This window comes from Pyxicephalus adspersus, chromosome 1, assembly GCF_032062135.1.
Source record: "Pyxicephalus adspersus chromosome 1, UCB_Pads_2.0, whole genome shotgun sequence".
Lineage (NCBI taxonomy): Eukaryota > Metazoa > Chordata > Amphibia > Anura > Pyxicephalidae > Pyxicephalus > Pyxicephalus adspersus.
In genome coordinates this window covers 38,277,635-38,301,077 of record NC_092858.1, presented here as the reverse complement: position 1 = coordinate 38,301,077, position 23,443 = coordinate 38,277,635, and the positions used below count along the sequence as shown (strand labels likewise).

The window sequence follows — 23,443 nt, the reverse complement described above, 5'->3', positions numbered from 1 at the left end:
CTCAGGAGGACCTACTGTAACATCTGAGCAATAAACCTGTATTACAACAATTATACTGTGCATATTTAGAGAGAAATAGGAGTGATCATATCATTGGCCACATGACAACAAGTTGGAATACAGATGTCAAACTTGATTGATGGCTGTGGCTTTTAAAAGGTACTGACAAGTATAAAGAACGGAAACCTGGAGGAGATTTCAGTATCTCCGTCCCTGCATGCCTTCAGAGTAGACATAGCAACCAAAGCTTCAATCAATTTATCAATGGTGTTGAAATTGTCCTGACCAATTATTATTATTATTAAACAGGATTTATATAGCGCCAACATATTACGCAGCGCTGTACATTAAATAGGGATCTTGGCTAACTTATATTCCTATTGTTCAGTGAGGCAGTCCATCAGTTATTTTACACAGGGCCAATGAAATGTTATGTGTCAGCCATAAATCACTACAGAAGTTCTTGTGTCATACAAACAAGATGAAGAGTAGTAAAAACTTTATATTGTTTTGTAGTAGGAGATGGTCACAACTGGGAAGGCGGCACTGGGATTTAAAACTTTTTACAAAATTTCTATTACTGCATTTTCCCCAATAGAATAACTCATAGATCTTTTTCCGGTAATTGTTTACTATGTATTTTGTTCTGTACTGTCCCTATGTGGACCATCCTGATAAGTGCAGGGTTTTATTTCCTCATCATTCCACTGATGACCAGTATGTGAATATCATCACACCTCTACAGAGGATGACAGAGAAATTCTTGCACTGCATTTTTTTATGGTACAACTTCCTTTCCAGCAAGGTAAATATTATGAAGGACAGTAGTGACATAACCATGTCTCCTGAGGAACAGATGCAGTGCCTTTCACACTGATTTACAGCTACAGGGCTCTATGTTTAGAAGTACCTAATCATAGATAGGTCATGAACATTTTTCAGGGAAAATTCAGGCATAAGTAGCTTGGTATGGTTTGGCCACAATTTTCATTTAGGGCCACTTTACTAGACTAGGTCAAGACAAACTGTGAAATTTGCTAAATACTGTAAGCTGACAAAGAAAAAACGTAAACTGTGTAATTCTCAATTACTTAAATTAAAAATGTGTTAATTGCCATAGTTGTTAATGGCAAGAAAGAAAACATTTTGTATTATGATTTTTTTTTGCAGTCGTGTAAAATGTAAATAGGTTCACCTATTAGATGTTTAATTATGATGATGCAGTGGTTATGAAACGTGTGAAGGCTACCACTCAAAATGCCACAGCCAGCAACATATAAAGAGGCTTTTAAAGCCTATGCCGATAGAGGGGTATAAAGAAATCATGCACAGCCTCCAGCCAAACCTTTTCATCATTTGTTCTGAGAATTGAGGGGGTGTTTATTTCAGGAGACAGTGTTTAATATAACTTCCTGTCTCAATAATGCCAAAGTGAAAGTCAACTATTATGTATTATAATGTACACGTTAGTAGAAGTACATTTCTAGCTCTTATCCCATCACCATTCTTTGGGGAAGAGGTCTGCCTGGTGACACACATCTTTCCATGGCTGATTACACAAATGCAGCAATGGAACAGAGACAATTTTTTTTTGGGGGGGGAGGGGGGGGGGGCAATCCATGAGAATGTTTACAACACTGTGTACTGCTTTGAGTTTGTAAACAAAAAACAATTATGATTTGATATGTGGAAGGGAACAATTATATTGTGTCTTGGTTAGCACTTCCTAGTATAGGAGGGTCTGTGGGCACTCCTGTGATTATGGCCATGTATTGTGATAAGGCAATGCTGCTGCTGAGTGCTTTTGTCAGACATATGTCACAGTTCTTGCTGGAGACACTAAAATTAGGAAGCAAAATAATGACTAACAAGATGGCTACCTCCATACACATACAATGCAGAACAGGTCAAGACAAACCAATGAATGGAAAAAGAGCAGATAAAGATTGGGGGGTGGGGGTGGGGGGGTAATTTCTAGTTAAGTTTCTGGTTAGTTAGTAAATATCACTAAGAGTAAGACGCAGTAGGTGGCACATATAACTTAACCACATAGATTAAGATCGTAAATGAAATTTTGAAGTACCAGATTTACCATCTACTATGGCTTTGTTCTGCATATTGTACATTACCTTGGAAATGCAACAAAAGAGTGTTACCTGTGACAGGCCATAACATGCATCAGCATCTCAGATCCCTGTGAAGTGCCACATTCATCTTTTGTATTCTACCTTTCCTCCAAATTATTACCGAAGTTGTCAAATTGCACAGGAATCAATCTTAAGCAATAAATGATTCCCTTTAAATAGCAAATGACAGCGTCTGTTCACCATATAGTAACATTTGGTCACTTATAATGAAGCACTCCTTGGGATTCCTTGGTTCCTGGCTGTTTATGTCAAAATCATAATGTCCTTATGTGACAATGTACTTTTTTACAATGGTGTTTATCTGCTTTAAAAAAAAAAAAAAAAAAAGGTTTACTTTTTTTACTTCTAAAAAAAAAATGATAATTCGACATGGCATACAATACAATTTGTGAACATTGATTTCAGATCAGGGTAACATTTACCAAACACAAGTAGGTGAACTTACTTAAAAACATTTTATTTCAGACAATTTTATATTAAGGCTTTTAAAATTTTGTATAGGATTTGTATGCTACTTGCTTTTAGAACACATGTGAATTCCATTAGAAAGAATTTGTTACTGCCTTGACCTGGTTACCTGACATAAGAATGCATACTGAGTAGACCACAGACACCCCCAAAAAATAATCCAACATTTCTTGATGTTTGCCTTAGTCAATAATAAATAGTGAATCCCATGGGGTCCAACTGGTAGGCAGAAGTAAAGGTGGTACACTTCTGTCAATCATAGACACACCATATAGAAATTCTCTGACACAAGTTAAAGCTGCAAACTGAAAAGTGAAGGCAAGTAAAAAGCTCAAATGAATGTATCTGTATGTAAGTTATTTTTTAATGTAAGCAGTTAAGGATCCGAAGTAGGCTTTGTATCGGGGTCCCAGTACAGCAAGGATCAGAAAAGTGGGAAAAGTAGTACTAGACACCAATAATGTATGCTGCAGTGCAAAAGCCATGCAGATAGGACAGAGTAGTGACAGATAAATGAGATCAAGAGTGTGTGGCTTATACTTACTGTCCAGTCATAGGTTTGGGACCTGTAATACAAAGGAAAATGCAGCAGGTCCAAGCTGCTCAATGCAGAGATAAGGACTGAAAGGCCAGAAATACAAATCATTAGGCATGTGAAAGAGCACGCCATACGTATTTTATCTGTGTATTTAGTGGGTTGCCTTTTGGCCTCATTAAGTGGATATGTTGGGTAGGAAAGTGGATACTTTCTCCAGTGCCAAAACATCCAATGTTGTCTCTTGTTTGCCAAATTGCAATGGAAGACCAATATAAGTACACTTGTCATGAAACAAATACAGTGCAGATACTGTAGAGAATCTCTATTAAAGCTGACTGCAAACGTCAAAGGAATACAACCTTTCTTATGTCTGTAGTTGTTCTGGGCCAGTGACTTAAACACTACTGTAAAAGCATCGGCAACAAGCATTTTCAGAGTAAAAAGGTCATAAGAGGACCATATATTTCTTTTATGGCCGGTTTAAAATGGCAACTATAGGCAAAGTCTCTTTCCAGGAATGAAATGAAAAACACATCATATGAACTTTCATCCAAGTCCAGCATTCTCACAATATTTTCAGTGCTTATAGCAAAAACACCCTTCTATTACAGAGCTGGCTCACAAGATTCTTGAAATGGCAGCAGTGTTTTATTATTGGAGGTATTCACTGTCCCACAAGACTTTGAGAATGCCACAAGTGGCCTTGTAAATATGGAATACCAACGCCTTGCAAGTCTCTCTTGGAAATTAAATGAAACAATAACTATTTAGAGCAAAACATGGTTACAAAAAGAAATTAAATCAAAGTAAAAGTGAAAAAAAAAAGAGAATCAGACAGTAAGATCATAATCTTTAAAGTGGGGTGTGAGAAGTAGGATACAGGCCATGTTACACATCTAAGCATTATGGCTGTTCAGACATCAATAAAGTCCAATAGCTTACAGGAACTGATATCTTACAGTGGTATAGCAGAGTAAGAAGTTGAAGATGGCAGGGTTTGAGCTTGCCTGTAAGTTATTAGTAACAAAGTAAAAACACAAACTTTTATAGGCTGACAAACAAGCATTGCACCCTTAAAAATAATAATTTGTTATCTGCACGTGTGTACTAGTAACCCCAAGGCAACCATCCTCTCAACTACAAGCTTGGACCTCTCTGACTTCTTCAAACAGCCTGGCCTGTTGGGTGGACTGTGTTTAGCATTCGGTAAACCATGTTTTCTACACTAGGAGACGTCTGTCTTCTACATCTGAGGAGACAAGATGAGCCAGCCTCATGTTTACAGTACAACAGAATCATGATCACCGATACACAGCACTAAAAAATTGTTGGAAATCCCTGTGGCAAGCAAATAAAATAAAAGTAGGTATAAAGGCAAGTAAAAATCTGATTGCTTGAGAGGAACAGGGACAGCTAGGAAAAATGGCTGGTGTTACAAAAAGCATCATACAAAAAGACACATGCTACATAAAAAAATACTAACCCCCTTACCATCTCTTTCAGACAGTACAGTTGGATGGGGTGACCAATAACATACACCAATATGTTTCAAGAATATCATATTCAATCTTCCAGCAGCCAGTGGGAACAGCTTAAAATGTTTGCTTTGCAAGTATAAAAAGAAGAAACCAATGAAATGTATATGACAAAGTAATTTACTACTCTGCCTGGGGTGTTCTTTAACGTTTACTTCATTTCACGGTATCTGGAAACGCTCATCCTTGTGCAGACAAAACCCCATTCATTCATTCATTCATTAATAGGCCCGAAACAACTCTTTTCACAACTCTAACAGGTCACAAATGTGAGTTCAGTCTGCACAAGCAAAGTCATCCTGGCTGTTCCTTAATGGAAGAAAATTAGAGTAGCAAAGTTTGCCAGTGATGTGGCAACACACAGCGAGATTCAGTTGTCTCTAATACGTTCAAGCCTTTGGAGTATTTTTGGAGAGCTTGGAGAGACAGGACCTGTGTCTTCAGTGGTGAGAGAACATGGTGGATTTACAATGGCACCTTATTTTAGGATAACGTGGTAACTGTCACTCGTTTCAGCTGAAAGAAAGCAAAAAAAAAAAAACATAAGTTAAAACTTATGTTACTGTATGACACCACCCTTTAAATGTATTAAAATTGTACTTTTCAACAGTAAAAAAAAACATTAGCCTGGCTACAATGTCCTAATCCTCTATTCTTTTGCCATACCAGGAAGCCAGGTCTGTAATAGTGGATACTAATAGAAGCCTGCTTCTTATCGTCTTACGGAGAATGATGGGCACCTTCAGCAAAGTCCATCAGCATGTGGGTGCCTATTCTAACAGCAGCAGACAGTGATGCTTTGAATACTACAGGCAGGTTGGGTGGAATTACAATGATAACTAAACACTTTGGTTTATGGATGGGAACATAACATAGGACTGCCTAATAACCGAATTAGGAATGAAAGCTCCAGAATAGAAACACAAAAATCAGCTATGGCAGTGCCCTATGTTTCTTTCTTGAAAACCTATATTTAAGTTCACTGAGCCAGCACACACTTCCACCAACAATAGCTGAATGACTTTTTTGAAAAGGAAAAACTTGAATGGTTCCAACTCTGAAAGTGTGGAAAGTATATACATTGAAAGACATAAGAGATCAAATACCAGGCTCTGTGTGAAAGCTTTGACTTGCTATAAAGAAAGTGTTTCAATGAATACCCAACAAACACTTTTTAATGGTTTTCCTTCAAATGTTTAATCCAGCGAGGAGCTTTTGTGTGTTCTAGCAACAACCACTAGATGGCATGACAGACTGTATAAGTAAAAAAAGTGCAATGTATTACATCTAAAGCAGGGGTGTAAAACTCAAATACACAGAGGGCCAAAATTAAAACAAAGTCGCGAGCCAACCTTGAAATTTATTGAAAAAAATTGAGGAAATTTTTCCTTCTCATTAGATATAAACCCTTTTCATATCAAAACAAAAAGGTTTTGCTTCACATTCAAACTGGAACAAGCTTATAATAGAGAAAGAGGCATAACATTTTTTTTTTAATTTTATTTAAGAAACAATCTTATCCCTCTTTCTCTACTTGTAGCCTTCTGAGTAAATTTCAATGGTAACCTTTTTGCACAGACTAACAATATTCTTCTATGAAAATCCAACCATTCAAGTCCATGCCTTGGTGTAGCAAGGAAAAGTACAGTTTAGGGAGAGCGCTGGAAATGCCAGACACGGCTAAATCTTATGAGTGGCCCGCCACTGAAACTCCCTCTTCATTGAAATTGCGCCACTACTAAAATTCCCGGCATTATTGGTGTCTATAAAATAGTCCAATGCGGGTCACGCATAGGCAGAGAACTCGCTGGTCTATACACGGGAGTGATGGCGGGAATTGTAGTAGCGGCACTATTTCAATGCAGAGGCGAGCCAGCTGCAGTTCATATTTAGGATTCCTTTGGGGGCCTGAGTTTAACTCCCCTGATCTAAAGCGTCCAATAACATTCACTACAGAAAAGAAGAATATCACAAGAGGCAAATTCAGAACAATTGCGGTGGCATAAAGAATGACAGATAATAAAAGTTTAACACTGATTATTCAGAATTATACTCATAACTTTCCACCACAAACAGGGCTTGCTAGTTATAAACTTGACAAGTGATATATGTAGAGAATATCTGGAAAATAATAAGTTGAGAATCTTACACCGATGACCAAATATTGTCTTCCAACAGGATAAACAAATTACATTTTACAAATAAAAAGAGAATAGAGGCTAGAAGATGTTATATTAGACAGAAAAAGGTAACCAGGACATCACTGATACACTGCTCAGTGCAATTAAAGCAGATTTACTTATCCCCAAAATATTTCATAGATTAGACTATATGATGGTAATAAAGGAAATGTGGCTGCACGGAAGGAAGGCCTCTACTGTCAAAAGATTTGGGGAAAAAAGATAGAACTGCATGCTGCAAACCACATCATCATTTTCATTCCATAAGAGCAGGTGAGAAAATGACTGACGCAGATCTTTAAAAGCTGATAACTGAGGTTGTTTGTATCTATAGAGAAAAACTAGGGTGCCAGAATCATTTTCCTTACCTTTCATTGTATCCAACACAAAACATGACTCGTCCTGGAAGTTCTGAATCATCTATTGGAAGAAAAAAGAAAAAGGAAAAAGTCTATATTTCAGCAACCACGCTAAGAAGTTCTCAGGAATTACATATGTCAGCTAAAAGACTTAGAGCTTTGAATCATAGTGGGCATGGTCCGTGTGGGTCCCGCACAGCACACGCCTACTACAAACGTAGGGGAGACACAAGCTCTACCCTCTCCATTTATCTAAAAGCCATGGTTTTCAAAGATTTTACAAAAGAATTCTACCTGTAAGAAGTGGATATGGCAAATGGGTAATAGGAGAATTTGGCTTGCAGACTTTGCTTGATTGTGTGCAATGTGATTATTATAACACTGGACACTGAAAATATATACAAAACCCCAATGCATTCATTTTAACCAAAGAGAATTTAGTAAAAATTAAACAAAAAGTAAAACAAGCTAAATATCAAATTACAAAAGGTTACTCATAAAAAGAGGACCATTAAACATGTGGCCTAGGTAACACATTAGTGGTTACAGTAATTACAGAAGCAGAGTATTTGGTTAACTATTTTACTACAATACACAAAGACACATAAATGTGCTTTTAGCAGAAATGAACACAATAAAACTGCCTTCAAATAAAGATAAAGATAGCATACACATCCACAGCTTGGCAGTCTGAACAGAACACACGCAATGATGAAAACTATAATCTCCTGCACAGGCCATGGAATGGTAAAAAACCAAAACAAAAAAAAATTTTAGTCAAAGAAAATCTGTGATTGTTTTGTCTTCTTGTAAATACGCAGAGATAAGAATGCAGCATTTATGTTCTAAACCGAATACTCAGGAAAAGACGCTGCACATTAATCTGCACCGGAAACTTTTAGACATTCATAGTAATATGCTCAGCAGTGTCTAACATTAGCCTCTTTGTAAAGTACAGAAATCCTTTCTTGTCAGATAAACAGTAAACATTTAGCTGAATATGACTAGGAAGTCACAAAAAGGCACATTCACCCCATTGCTTGAAGAGGAATGTAAGCTTATTCAATAGGAGGAAAGAGCAAAAGGGGCCTGAAGTACCTATAGTACCGAATTAGAATCCATCCAGTACTGGCATGATTCCATTAAGGCAAATTTAAGTCCTTGAACTATTTGCATAATATTACCAATGGTGGTGTACCTAAAGCTTTTTACTTTTGATGCATTGAAAGTTTTTCGGTCCAAAAGTAACACCCACTTTTGAAAACACAAAACCCAAAAGTAAAGAAAAGGAAAGGAGTGTATGCAGAGGGCATGATCAAGCAGATGCCGGATATCAGGGGGCCCTAAAGACATGGTTAGGGAGCTAACACGGATCTTCAACAATATGTGTACAACCTTCAAAATGGTGTTGAAGTATATAGAAAAAAATAATATGAGTAGAATAACAATTTTGTTTTTTCAAACTTCTGTTGCTAACTGTTCATGTCCCATTAGTTAGGGACAAATGCACTCTCTTTCCTGTCACATGAGCTGTAGATAAAAATTTTACATCTTTCAGAAAGTTTTAAATGACAATAATGAAGATAAATAACTAAGCTGAACACCATATTACCTCATCACTTATGAGGACATGAATGCCTGTGGGCCCCTGCTTGTAGATCTGGTTAATCTGATGAGGAGAAATATTAAACAGCTGGGCTATCTTCTCCGTCAATTCCAGGGATGTGAGCTCCTCCAGGTAGATGGCATGATATACTGTAGGCAAAGAACGGACCTTACTATAGATTCTAACAAGTAAAAATGCACTTTAATGAGGTGAACAGAACATGTACACATGAAACAGAAAGATGATCTTTGACCATTTTTGTTTGTTCTGCTCCCAGGGCTAATAATGGTAACTCCTCTACCAGTACTTGGTGCTGTACAGAGCATTTAAGTAGGATGATGTTAAAGTAATTACAGGTGTGATTGTATTTATTCTACATTACATATTTTTTTTATTGCTGCTAGGAGTTTGGTTTTAAACCTTTGTTGCACAGTTCATTCATCCACAACACCTTTTTAACAATGTAAAGGGAAACATACCAAAGAAAGCAGAATTTCCTTGATCCCCATTTTCCTGTTTCAGGTGCTGATGATCCCGCAGTTGTTGTGACTCCTGACAAACATAAATCGTAAGCCTTGGCCGCACCACCCTAGAGGTCAAAGGAGTAAAAAAAAAAATCAAGCCACCTATATAAACACACACCGAACAGCTTAGGACGCAGTTCAAGACTACAGCAGACCTGATCAGGAGACAATGCTCAGAAAAGTCAAGCCTAAAATTGCTCTGCATAGACTTGTTATAAACTGCACTAATTGCACCTTAGCAGTTCTGTTTTTACAAGGGCCTTAGGGCTTACCGAGTGCCCGATTTAAACTCCTTATAGACTGATCTAAATTGCAAGCAGATGCTTAAAGTTGTGGTTGTCCTACAAGGAAAATGGAGAGGTAATATGGTAAGCACCTGTTTCTTTTACTCTGAGCAAGCGCAGTATTTTCTGCAGAATATTTTTTGTTTAAGCTGAGTGGGAAGAAGCTGTAGTATCAGCAGGTGGCAGACCCTGTATTTTAACCTTCCAAAAACAGATGGGGGGGTGGGGGGTTATTGAAAATTGCCGGGTGGTGCACCCAGCTAAAAGGGGCTGGGGAGAACACCGACGTGTTTAAAAATGTTACCATGCAAGTCTTTGGAAGCAGTTGACCGGTGAACCAACTATGAGATGCTAAACCGTGTCTCAAACAAGCAATTTAATAAGCTAGCCACACTTGCAAAACACTGAATAGGTTCAACAGTATTTTTATGGAGTCTACTGCTACAAAACTGTGTTCTTTACTGAAAGAGAACTTACAGTTCACTATCCAACTCAAAAAAAAAAAACAACGTAATGCATTTAACAATGAAACAAAATGATCATGACTTCACTGACACCACATCCAGAAAAAGATATTCACTCACCTTCCTTTCAGTGCATTGAAGAGCCGAATGCCGTCAGCAGGCCCACAGATTTGGATAACATCTTCTCTAGTTAGTTTTAATAAATCTGCACCTAAAACAAATACACATGCTCCAGTTGCCTTAGATTCATGTTTGATGTATATACTGTTTAGCTAAGATGAGAGAAAACAAAATCCTAAGGAAAACTCATGACAAGCACAATATGTAGACTGCTGACCAGCTAAGGAATTAACTATCTAGCAATTATACTAACCCAATGGCTTCAACAGCGGGTCATAACTCAGAAACATCTGGGCAGAATGGGGAAATTCTAACTCACTTGCTGTATGCTTGTCTCTGGTGACTCAAAGTATTATAAAAAGACAGCCAGGCAGTTAGAATATTCAGCAGGTTAACAATGTCAGCCCATATGTTCGTCTCAGAAAATGTTTTCTAATAATTTACAACCTTCACAGATAACAAATTTCTATCTTAAACTATTACTATAAAAAATATATTAGGTGGTCTCAAAACTGGATATTGGAAATACAAATACAGGATCTCTATGCAGAATGAGTTCTAAAATTTAAAGAATGCTTTAAAAATGTATTTATTGGGCAAAGGAAAAATACCTAGCACTGACAGTAATGGCTTGTTAAAAAAAATTTAACTTATAGTCTAGGCTTTCCAAAAATCAACACAATCCCTGTTTAGATATTTTACTACCTAATCTCAAAATTGTCAGAGGAATTAAACATGAAAGTTGTGGTTTGTAAGATTGCACAGAAAAATATAATATACATATCTAAAAGGAGAGAGCATTTCATAGTTTAAAGAAACCTTAAGCCATATGCTGGAAATAGGGAATGTGCTGAATTATGTATACTTCTGAGTGAAAATGCTGGGCATACAGGGAGTTGGCCGTCTACTAAACTTTTTAACATAGAATAGAAAACAAGTCAAGTACAGAGGAATAATTGGAATTATTTTATTTTTTTATATCGGATGAAGTGACATTTCTACCCAAGAAATACCTCTAAGGGAGGTATATTAGAAGCTGGGCTATTTGTGAAAATGTAACCCTGGTTTAGTTATTTGACCCAGAGACATTGTTCTCAGTATTTCTGGTATCGTTAGATGGTCCTTACGTTTTATAGTCTTTTCCAAATTGTGGTTTTATTCTTACTCTCCTGTTCACTGCTATAATTAAGGTTGATTTACTAGAGGATTGTATACCCGAATACAATGATAAGCATAGTATTCTCTTTGATGATTCAATAATACAGATGAAAAATGTACGTAAGAGTCTCTTTCTTTTGGAGTGAACATCAAATCCTTTTGAAATCTACTATGAGAAACTAAAATACTATGGCAGGTTACATTTTCAGTTTCTCCTTTAGTGTCTGCCTCCAGTGTCTTCTCTAATCATGTGTATCATTTCCTTGTATATTAGGACCAGCCAAGAACTATACATTATTTTTATACAGTATTAATATACCGCCAACAATTTACCCAGCACAATACAGGGTCCATATTCATGTCACTAGAAGTCCTAAAAGGAGCTCACAATCTAATGTCCCTACCATAGTCATATGTCATCAATACAGGTTAAGGTCAATTTTGGGGGGAGCCAAGTACCTAACTGCATGGCTTTATTTGCAGCATAAAGCAAATACAAGAGTTGTACTCAATATTACCTGTCTTGTAAAATGTAACTTAGGTGCGAAATTTTTACTAGGCCATGCAGATCAGATATGACCATGCAGCACTGTAAACGCAGAATCAAACAATAGTATTTCTTAAGCTACACAGCAGAACGTTTTTTTAATCTGCAGATTTTCACAGCACCTAATAAGACCTCAGTATTTAAATATATGTCCCTTACATATGCACTGAGTAGAATAGGCAATCACTGGCCCTGAAATAAAATCTGGAGCTTTTGTTTCTGCATATAATTAACATTGCTAACTTCTCAGAACAAATCCTTTTATGCACAGCATATCTCACTTAAAAGAGAGAGAAGTATACAAGTGTTTTGGTGCCAAGGAGGGAGAGAAGGTAGGTTGCAGGTTGAGGGAATGTGAAATAGCATTGTATTAACACTTTTCCTTCTAGGGAGTTACCTGAGAAATTTGAGAATAGCCGCGAGAATGCAGCAAATCTATTTCTATGTAGCCACTGTTGTGCCTCCTGAGGGGTTGATGTAGGCAAGAGGTTCTACAAGAGAAATGCATAAGAGAGCTCCACAAAACTCCATTCTGTACATTAGGTAACACACCAATGTCTCATGAGAAGGGCATTTCCTCTTCTAGAAGACTGTATGCACCTGCATAAGGAGTGCATGTGAACTGTCACAGACAGTCTGTGTGTGTGGCACGATTCCTAAAACATGGGTAAGCAAACCAATCCTTCACGTCCCAACACAGTGCAAGTTCTAAACTGCAATTTTGCTTCATTAAAGGAACTGTGAACTCCACATAAGACAATAGTATGTGATTGTTATAAATTGTGCAAACATACAATGTTAACCAATTTGCATTGTTTCTGAGTTACAACAGTATTGTGAACCTGGCATTTCTGACTTTTAGTTAATGTACATTTTTGTGAATTTAAAATAAGCAAGAAATTAGTACAGCATTATTTATATTTTGAGGTAAGTCCCATTACTATTAAGCAGGAACTTTGAAGAAAAAGGACACGATGACTTAACAGTTCTCCACCAATAACCTTTACTGAATGTAAGTTTTAGTGTGTTGAAAACTGAATTTACTGTCATAAAAACACGGGATATACTGCATCTGGGGACAATGACAGATAAGAAGCAGCTAAAGTATTAATTTAAAAATATAGTGAAAAAAGTTGGCTAATTAAAACCGGTTGTAACATGATTTTGTATGTATCAAGCACATCTAGATACAAAAACACTGGGAACAGGACTGTAACATTATTAAAAAAAATACTTAACAAGGAATGATACATCAATGAAGAATACCACAAACCATGTCAGATATAAAACGATAATCATTTTACAACCATGAGAGTTTTTTTGATTGAGATATTTAGTGCTCAAAAGCTACTGTTTGATGCTTTATCTACACCCACATCTGGATTTTATGGTTCATTGCCAAATATATTGCCCTATTTTTTAGTTCATAGGAATCTCAAACATGCACTGTAATGGAGCAAAACAAATGATATTGCTCACGTGGGGAAAGTCTGCCACCCTCATGGCGTTAAGGATGAATGTGTACTGAAATCCATCTCTACACTGCAGATATTACTGCAACCTCTTACCCAGTTTTACTTTTTTTTAAAGAAAAAGGAGATTTCATGATCAAATCACAATCAATTACCATGGAATTAAAAAAATACCAAATTCCACATCCATACTGTATTTGTCACTTTTCAGAATATGAATGTAAGCTTGCAACCTCATAATCTGAGAAACATTTAAACTGGGCATGTGCAATAACTCCGATAACTTCCCAAATCAATTTATTGAATGTAGTAGCACTAGAAAAATTCTGAATAGAAAATAATAAGGGCCATGTCACTCAGAGGCTTTAATGTTATAGATGCCATTTTGGTGATGTACAGCTGGATATGGGAATTAATTGACTATAAATCATGAATGCAACTTGCAACAGATGAAAAATGCATGAATTGCAAAGGCAGCTGTTACCCAGAATGTAATTCCTTTCTACCTAGCAAAAAACTCAAAATTGATTCTGTAGCAAAAAAAAAAAAAAATTTCTAAGATGGTCCTTAGTTTTAAGTTACACCCCCTGGACAACATGTATGAACTTCACCTATTTATCTATTGGTTTTTGAGCTGTAACATCAACTTTTGTTTTTTAACATCCTGAAGTAACCTGAGCTGAAAAATCTTGATGGACAAGTAAAAAAATATTCCTATGACCTGAAATTGGCAAATTACTGCTGACAAATGGTATATTGTGGTTCTGCATGCAGGGAATACTGCACACTATGTAAAAATTGGACATAGACATGTCAACATACACCATTTAAGACTTGGAGAACAGTATAAACGTACCTGTATGGGCGTCAATCCCGCACTTACATCAACGATGGGTGCTGGAGGCTCTGGCTGATGATTTGGAGAGCCATTACTATAAAAAAAAATAAAACATTAAGCCATGAGATTACATGAACAGTTTACTCACCCCAACCCACTTGATCTGGAGTTCTCTGTTGATATCAAACCGCAACTTACCCTTCACTGATGGTAAAGCTATTATGTGAACTGTTAAATCCAGGAGAGGGGGCATTTGACACATATGATATCTCTGGCCACGGAGAACACTGTAATAGACAAAATCCCAAATGCATCAGACATTTACACATCTAAAACTTGTAATTAAGAATAAAAATTTGCCCGCTGCAGATAATTATACTGCATGATTTTTGCACAACATCTTTAGACCTGTATGCCCATAATTAAATTTTCTTATAACATTTAAAAGAAAAAAGTACACTGGGAGCTCAATTTATGTTGCTGGAAATGATCTTTTAGGATAGTTTCCAGCGACAAAATCTGACAAATGAATGAAAGAGCGCTGTGCACACAGCATCAGTCTGTTCTATTGAGGAGGGGGGAGAACAAGCTTTTGCCACCCCCGTGCTATTCTCCCTTCACTTCTTAAGCGGTCGTTCAAAGATCAGTCAGGACGGATCCATGAATGACGTTGGGCGACCTCTGTAGACGTCAGAGTCCCGCCTGACCACTTGTAGTTTCCTCTTTTCAGTACTGCCAAAACCACCATTGTTGGCCCGTTTCTTACAGAATACGATCATTCTGCAAGCCTAGCCTTTTTACACCCCCCCTAGGGAACACATCACCACACACTATCCAGGTGTTCAGTCCTAGAAAACCACCCAACACAGGAAGAAGAGGTAGTGCTAGTAATCCACATTAAGCATAATTAAAAAAAAAAAAATATCCCAAAGTTCAACCTTAAGTTAAAAAAATAAATAAAAAAACATGCAAACACTGGAGATTTTCCTGCTGGGGTACTCTGCCCAACTATCGGAGGTAGTGTTTGGACAAAACCCATCATCACAGAACGTAGATAGAAAGCAGATAATTACCTCTGTGAGGATAGTTGTTTCATAAGATGGCTGATATTTTTCCTTTTCTTGTGGGGTTCTCTTTTCCATCTTTTCTCTGTCAGTTTTTTGCTTTCGATCTGCTCCTTTAGGCTAGATATTTACCAGGTAAAAAAAAAAAAAAAAAGTAAAGTTACATGAAAGAAAAAGCACAAACAAGGACAGTGCCCAATAAAGATGACTCAACAAAGCATGCCAATTACCTTGTATAAGTTGATATTGGTAAAATGCTATTTACAAACATGACTGTAAAAGTCATTTTACAAACAGTTTATTTTATCAGCCATTTTAGGACTATTTAGGCAAATGGGGCTGACCAGACACTGCACACAATGCCTTTTAATTAAAAGGAGAAAGTAAAAGAACCCTGCTAAGTATAGGATAACAGTCTCCGAAGTACCATTATGTCCAAAATATCTTTTGACAAGTATAAATGCCTTTAAAAGCTCCAGAACCCTCACACACAAAATGGCATTGACTTGTAAGGCCCAGGAAGTTAACTATAAAATATTGTCTAGGTGGTATTGTTGTCCAGTGGATCTGCATAGGATTCCTCCCACAAATTCGGACCGCTGTTCGCGATGTTTGCTGCATAGGGGGACAATGCTTCATATTTGGTGGGAATGCTCAAAGATATATCGTTTCTGGGATCTGATTATTCGGATATTTAATGACTGCTATGGTTCTACAGTACCAAATTCCCCCAACGTGGCTCCTTTATCTATGATACCGGGCTCGATTAAAAGAGGTGCCCTACGGCATTTTCTTGCCGCAGCTAGGGTCCTTATCCCGAGATTATGGAGGCAGCCTGTTGCTCCTTCTTTAGCTGACTGGGTATCCAAATTAGAAAAAATTTGTCATATGGAAATGCTAGTAGCAGAAGATGATGATAGGATGGAACAATTTAAAATAGTTTGGTCTGCGTGGGATTGGTTTAAGGACTCTCCCCGATTCCAATTGTACTAATAATCTCGTATATCTGTTCAAGCGCTTTTTCTGTAATTTTGTATTACAGGGTTTTTTCATATTTTCTACAATCTTGGGTGGTGTACATGTTCTTTTCCCTCCCCTTCCCAACCCCCCTTTTCGGGCTGTAATGTTCTCCTCCCCCCCCCCCCTTTTTTTCTCTTTTCCTATAGTTCATTGTTTTTTACCTTTCCTTGTTAAAAGACGTTTGTACGAATCTATAGTGATGTTATGCGGCTTATTCTAATTTCTGTATAATAGTATCGCTTTGTTTTACTCTGGTTCATGCAGGTTTTGACAGATTATTGCTCTATATCAGTGTATATGCTATTTTCAGAAGTTTATTTTATGGTCATGTGAAACTAATGCCGCTACGTGTGTTAACCACCTGAGCGTTACACCGATTTCTAGATTTCTGTTCCAAAAGCGTCACAGGTTTTCATGAAATTTTTTTTTTTTAAATTGTAGACCTGTAACTTACAGAAATATGTCCGAATAGGGGTCTAGTAGATATCATGAATATAAAAAATGTTTGAAACACACAATCATAAAAAAAAAAAAAAAAAAAAAACTTTTAATAAAATTAAAGGAAAAACACAAAAATCAGCTTAAACAAGAACACATAAATAAATGAAAAATACTGAAAATGCGATAATTCGGTATAATGTATAGTAATATATTTTTCTAAAACACCTCCCTAGTGTCCGTCACATACCTATAGACAAAACCACATAAATATATTTTCTATTATTTTGTATTGGATTGGATACAGGACTTTGTATTAAATCCAATACAAAAAATTTGAATTTTCCGCTACGACCCTCCTCGACGGGCGCACGCACGCGCATCATCAGGAATCGCCGAGGGACGCGTACGCAAATGCCGGGTATTCTAATTCTTTCCAAACTTCCATGCAAAAAGTGTTACATTTTTTGCATGGAAATTTATTTTGGATTGTAGGCTCTAATTCACCGAATTACCGCATAACTCACCAAAATATGTCCAAAATTTTATAAATTTAATAATTAAATTTTTTTTTTATAAAACATAGAAAAAAAAAATCTTTAAAAAAAGTTAAAAAAAAAAAAAAAGTGTAAAATGTAATGTACAGTAGCTTATATAATATATATATAATACAATTATATATATATTATATAAGGATTTCTTTGTATTGAACTCAATACAGCTTTTTTGTATTGAGTTCAATACAAAGGAACTCAATGCAAAATTTTGAATTTGCCACCCCGCCTCCCTCCCGCGCCGATGCACGCAGCGACGTCACCGGGAAACCCCGGTGATCGTCTCTGCACTCGCCGGCTGGACACCGAAGAGGACAGACGTGTCCGGAGGAGCGGAGGGAGAAGGTGAGTATTTTTTTTTTTTTTTTTGTCCAGCGATCGACGCTGGACAGTGACAGGCACAGGGACAGGGAGAGGAGGGAGAGGAAGCCGGCTGGCTTAGAAAAGAAAGCCAGCTGGCTTTCTCCTCTAAGCCGGCCGGCTTTTTCTTTTAAGGAGAGGGACACCCGACGCTGGAACATGGACCCGACGCTGGAACACGGAACCGACGCTGGATTAGCACAGCGGGACCAGGTAAGTGGGGATTTTAGTGTAGGCGAAAAAATACGGGGTTAACCAAAAGAGCAAAAATATTTAGTGCGGGAAATTACGGGCTTAGCGGTTAGGGGGTTAATAAGATTCAATGTTTTTTGCTTTATTGTTGTCGTGTATGTTTGTTTATTTTTCTTTGAAAACTTAATAATAAAACTGATTGACACTGATTGTATAAATATGTTTTACCTTTGAAATAAATGCTTTTTTATTGCATGTTGTATGCAGGTCAACTAGGTTTATGTTTAAAGAGCATTTAAAAAAAAAAAATTCTCTGTTTATTCGGTTAGACACCTACAAGCGTACAACGTAAGGTTACAAGAAAAGTAGGTAAATGGTTATCGTGAACTGAAGTAAAAACAGTTGGTAAACTGGTTCACAACTCAAAACTGCGTCATGATCCGTAAAAGTAAATTAACACACGGTTTAAATTAATAAACCCTGGCATGCTTAATAAGTTCCTCAAGTAACTGCTAACCCTGTCCTTGACCCAAGGTCAGCGAGGGCTCACGGAAAAGAAATCTTTCTTTAACATACAAAATCTGTTATAAAACATACAAAATCTGTTATAAAAGCAATCGGCAATGACAAAAACAAAAACTTCACAATGCTGGCCTTTATTATCTATTATACATTTTTTATTCAATCCATAGAAAAAAAACAAAAATACTCTATATTTTGTCACATTTATAATTTTTAATACAAATAATTGCTAAATGATTCACAAATAAAATAAAAGCCCTCTTTCCAATTTTTAGCAATTTCATTTTAATACAGCTGCACTTTTTTGTGTGGAGAATACAGTGCAACCTCTTATGACCCCAAGGTTGTAGGATACAACAATACATACACAAAGGAGTTTTTCTTTTACTTAAGCCGCATACACACGTGCAATAATAGTGGTTGGAAAGGATCTTTCACATACAGCACCATTCTGCTCTATGCAGAGGGGAGGGGGAGAGCGATGGAGCGGCACCCTGCTGCGCGCTCTCCCCCTTCCTTTGCATCGTTAGTCGTCCATCGTCCGTGAATTCGCCAGGACGGTCATTCGGGCGATGGATGAGTGGCGCTGTACACACACCAGATTCTCGCCCGATATCGGCCCTGAGCCGAATATTGGGCGAGAACCATTGGACGTGTGTACATAGCTTTATACCTGCCTACCATAGCTATCACAAGGTAATTAGCAGGCAAACAAGATAGTTTGTGACCTTTATCCTGTTTTTTTCTGATAAAAAATTGTATGCAGTCCAAAGTAGTGATGTAAAACTAAAGTTTTCACCCAAATTTACCAAATGTGTATTTAAAAATGGCCGATCAAACATCAATGGAAGTAAAGTAGTGTACATATTGTATAGAGAACAGAGCCACTCATCAATGGCTTGTGACATTCATGCACAGTAAGTAGATGGCTGGGGGTGATAAGCTCCTATTACAGATGCCTGTACAATGCCTTTGTTCCACATACTTAACATAAAGAAGTCAATTTATTGCAGCAAACAGTTGAAGGTTCATGGCTGGAGAAATGCCATTTATATTCAAGGAAAGAAAAAACACCCAAGGCCAAAAGCTAGTCTGTCAAGAAAAGAATGATTCTGTAGAATAGTGGACAAACCAGTTGTAGTCCTATAGAACAAAGAATTTCCTAGATTCGGCTATTATGAATTACTGGCATGAAGCAGTGGTATGCAAGCCAATTAACCTCCCTGGCGGTATGAATACGCCGGGGATGCAGATGCTGCCCGGGCATGGCCAGGTTACACGGATGCCCGGCTGGCATCGGCAGGGAAAGAACATGCTGGGCAGCGCTGGAGGACACCGCTGGAACCAGGTTGGATTTTTAAACTCTGGTAATTCCACCCCGAGGGGGCTCGTGGTTACCGCTTTTGGTATGGAAAATTCACCCCGAACCACACTCAGGAATACCACCAGGGAGGTTAATGTGATCAGAAAGGTAAGGATTCCTAGTCTTGCCTACAAACTTATTATCTTAACATGCATTTTCAAGTATCAAACATTTAACAGGTGTCTGCACTACCCATGTACTCTAAAAGCTAGCACACGTAGACAGATTTTCACCTGTGCTCCAAAATAACAACAACAGGATCTAAAGTGAACCTGAATGGAATTCTGCAGGAATTCTTTAGTAATTTAAAAGTATTAGGCTTGTTGGTAGAATTCAGATTGTTGCTATCTAGGAAGAACATTCAAAAGGGCAGAATGCCATACATGATTTTATAGTGTTTTGGAACTTGCAACCAATTACTAATTGGTATAGAGATCAAAACAGTCAGCTGAGAGCAAAATTTGCAGCAGATCTGCTCGTGTGCTAGGCCCCAAGCGACACCTTTTTTTAACATTGGGGAACCCCTTTTATAATTACTATATCCATAGCTTACAGTATTTTAGTGTGGTGGCCAGTGGGAATAATGTCGCATTACAGATAACCAGAAAGATCATTGGTGTTAGTAAACATGACCTGAGAGGCACAAACTGCTCATTGCTCAAGGAACCCCTAGAAACCTCTGGAGGAACCATGTTGAAAAGCACTGCCTTAAGCAGTTGGGATAAGTAAATAGCTTTTAGAAATACAATGACTAGTGGGAAACCTTCCAGCAATAACTAGCAGGTAAAAGCCGTTCCAACTCATGGCTATGACCCATATAATTTACAGGGAATTCTTATATGTGTAGCGAAAATAACTTGAAGAACCTGCTTTGAACTGATCAGCTGAATTACTACTCACATCAGTTAATCCAACAGCTTCATATACAATCTAATATTATCATATGCCGAATGGAAAGCTCAATTGAATGCCACTAAACATAGGATAAAACAATGCATACCAAAGGTCTATTTTTGGTCAAAAAAACCCAAACAAAAAACAAATAAGTCGGCGAGTACAACAAACTATTCAAGTATTTCTTAAAAGCATTATTTTACACAGTGTGGACGGTTTCGTTATTAGGATATGAAAAACTCTGCAATACCAAAAACCTATACAACATTACATTTTTTCAGGACAGACTAAAGAATGCAGATTTATGAATGCTGGGTAATAACCGTACCATACCTTGAAAACTTTAATCTGACAGCTGGCTGAATGCAAGTGCTCTGTGTATTCCCCGTTTTCATTCTCTTTGAAGGTATCTATTTGGATTCGGAAAGGTACTCCTTTCTCACCCCCATGTTTCCTCATTGTAAATTCTGTACTAATACAGTGTACCTAAATAAAAAGAAAACAAAATAATTCTACTGCACTTTATTGGGAGCCACATTTCCTATTGAGGAGGGTTTGAGCTGCAGGCAATGCATTTCTTGTCAAATGCCATTTATCATTCAAACATATGTATTTGTTTATGAGCGGCCATTCAAACGCACATACATAAAACAGCAAACGCAGAGTTTTAAAAGAATGCTTGTAGACACTTAGCCTAAAGTGGTTTTCATCACAGGGTACTGCTTCAGGCATGTTTTTGGAATGAACAATAGAGCAACTTTAATAAACGGGCATAAGGAAAGGTGGCCGAGAGTTCCTTACTTGGATAAACACAGATGTTCTCTTTGAAGGATCCCAGAGAAATTCAACAGTATTAAGCTGCGTTGGATTTGCTCGCGGGTCAATTATACCCACAGACATTGGGACATCTAGGGTTTAAGAAAAGAAAAGGTGCTTTATAATCAAGTGAAACAGGAACACACAAAACAATACTACTACTATTGTCATGGAACTAGCACTAGTACATTTCATATATGATGTTTGAAAAGGTATTAGTGCACAGAGGCTACGTGCCAATTTTCCCCACAGACTCAATCTTGGATGTTCTGTACCCTAAAATATATTTATGTATTATATTAGCAGGCATATACATGCCTGTTTTGCAGATTTTAAATATGCATAAAACCAGTAGATGTTTTTGCACTAGTCATTCAGAAACCTATGCAATTATATAGAACACACACGAAATCATATTGAGAATTAAACCCAGGGCCCAAGAACCGCAACCCAAGAATACTAACCACTGAAGCACAGAACTGGGATAGGGAGAGATGCAGGCAGGATGGTTCACAAAGCAACTTGTAAAGTTCAGATCAGAAGCAAATATATGATTTTTTTCACCTTACGCATTCTAACCATGTCAGTGCATTCCACAATACTTTATCTACTTAATGTTGCTAGAGTAACCTAAGCAACTTTTAAACACATATGGCACAAAGGTTTAAAATCTAAGGCAAATATATTTTTTATTACCAATGTCAAGTATTCTGTCCCCAGGCCTGTTCCACCTCCAGCCTTCCAGCTGCTGGTGCTCTGTGTATTGCAGACGGCGGTCATGGAACACCACTCGAAAAATGCTCTGCAGGTAAATAAAAAAAAAAAAAAAAAAAGTTAATGCAGGTTTATATTGCACATTTACTACCCTAAGCTACAAGCGCAAGGACATCTGGGAAGTAGGTAACCATAAGGGATATGCCGCTGGGCGAGTGGTTAGAAAACAGACAGCAAGGAATTCATTGTTGGTCTCTTTTCAGGCAAGTGTTAGAGCTTGGAGAAAAGGTTTATTTTTTTTTCTTTGCACAGTATATCAAGAAGCCAGTAGTAGCCTCTCCCCATCTTATTTTTTACTAGCAAAATCATACTAATCAAAACACTTCCTAAAATACACTGATTTTGTTATAGTGGGTCTTGAAACAGAAAACACTAATAAACCAACCTTAACTAATTTGCCACTTAATTCTGGTAGTTCTCCGAGTTTTCTATTGTCCAACATCCTGATTTCATAAGACTGACCTGTAGATAGCAGAAAATATGAGGGTTGTTTATTAAAAACATTTAGTAGTTTACTTGAAAAAGAACAAACAATAAAATAGACAAATAGCGGAACTAAGGTTTTTAAAAATTCAGGATCAGGCAGGTCAATATTGCGGAGGTGGATGGGAGATGTCCCTCGCACCTGCCTGATTACTCCAGGTACTTTTAAAAAAGGCCAGCTTCCCCTGCACATGCCAGGAATGAATGAATTCCTGCATGTCTGTTCCCCTTTATAGGATTACTCTTACTTCATCCTAACACACCATTGTGCCACATTTGAACCGTTTGTAAAAAAAAAAAAAAATAAAAAAATAAAAAAAAAAACTTTTTTAATTTGCTTACGTAGAGCAGAACAAAATTATGGTGGGGAAAAAAAAGAAAATACAAAACGTGTAGTTATTGAATGAAGAAGAAACGTTACACTGGAGGTTGTGAAAGTTTACATTGGTCCTGAAACTGGTCTTACACAAGATATGGGTGAAGAGCCGATGAATGCATGGGTGCCAAGGTAAATAAATTAACATACAAAGCAATTCATGCTTACACATCATCCATCTAAGAAAGAATAAGACTGTGGTTGTCTGTGATAAAGAACACTTCAGAAATACCCAATATATGTGCAGCATGGGCTTACCCTGCCAGGGAGGAAACTCAACAAAAAAAAATTTTAAGCTGGGTGGGGTGGTCAAAGAGCAGATTGGGTAACACATAAATTTAGTGTTC

General features: G+C 37.3%; 1 protein-coding gene across 1 annotated transcript in view; it reads right to left on the bottom strand.

Annotated features, from left to right (window-relative positions):
- Positions 1 to 2,588: 2,588 nt before the first annotated feature.
- Positions 2,589 to 23,443, bottom strand: part of TFCP2 (transcription factor CP2) — a 33,530-nt gene continuing 12,675 nt past the window's right edge. The window contains exons 3-15 of the mRNA XM_072407060.1: positions 22,623 to 22,699; positions 22,160 to 22,265; positions 21,449 to 21,555; positions 20,981 to 21,133; positions 15,314 to 15,424; positions 14,439 to 14,527; positions 14,259 to 14,334; positions 12,328 to 12,421; positions 10,226 to 10,316; positions 9,313 to 9,422; positions 8,840 to 8,982; positions 7,237 to 7,288; positions 2,589 to 5,204 (exon numbers count right to left, since the gene is read on the bottom strand). Coding sequence (XP_072263161.1) covers positions 5,167 to 5,204; positions 7,237 to 7,288; positions 8,840 to 8,982; positions 9,313 to 9,422; positions 10,226 to 10,316; positions 12,328 to 12,421; positions 14,259 to 14,334; positions 14,439 to 14,527; positions 15,314 to 15,424; positions 20,981 to 21,133; positions 21,449 to 21,555; positions 22,160 to 22,265; positions 22,623 to 22,699 — 1,247 coding nt within the window. The 3' untranslated portion in view covers positions 2,589 to 5,166. The remainder of the gene's footprint in view (positions 5,205 to 7,236; positions 7,289 to 8,839; positions 8,983 to 9,312; positions 9,423 to 10,225; positions 10,317 to 12,327; positions 12,422 to 14,258; positions 14,335 to 14,438; positions 14,528 to 15,313; positions 15,425 to 20,980; positions 21,134 to 21,448; positions 21,556 to 22,159; positions 22,266 to 22,622; positions 22,700 to 23,443) is intronic.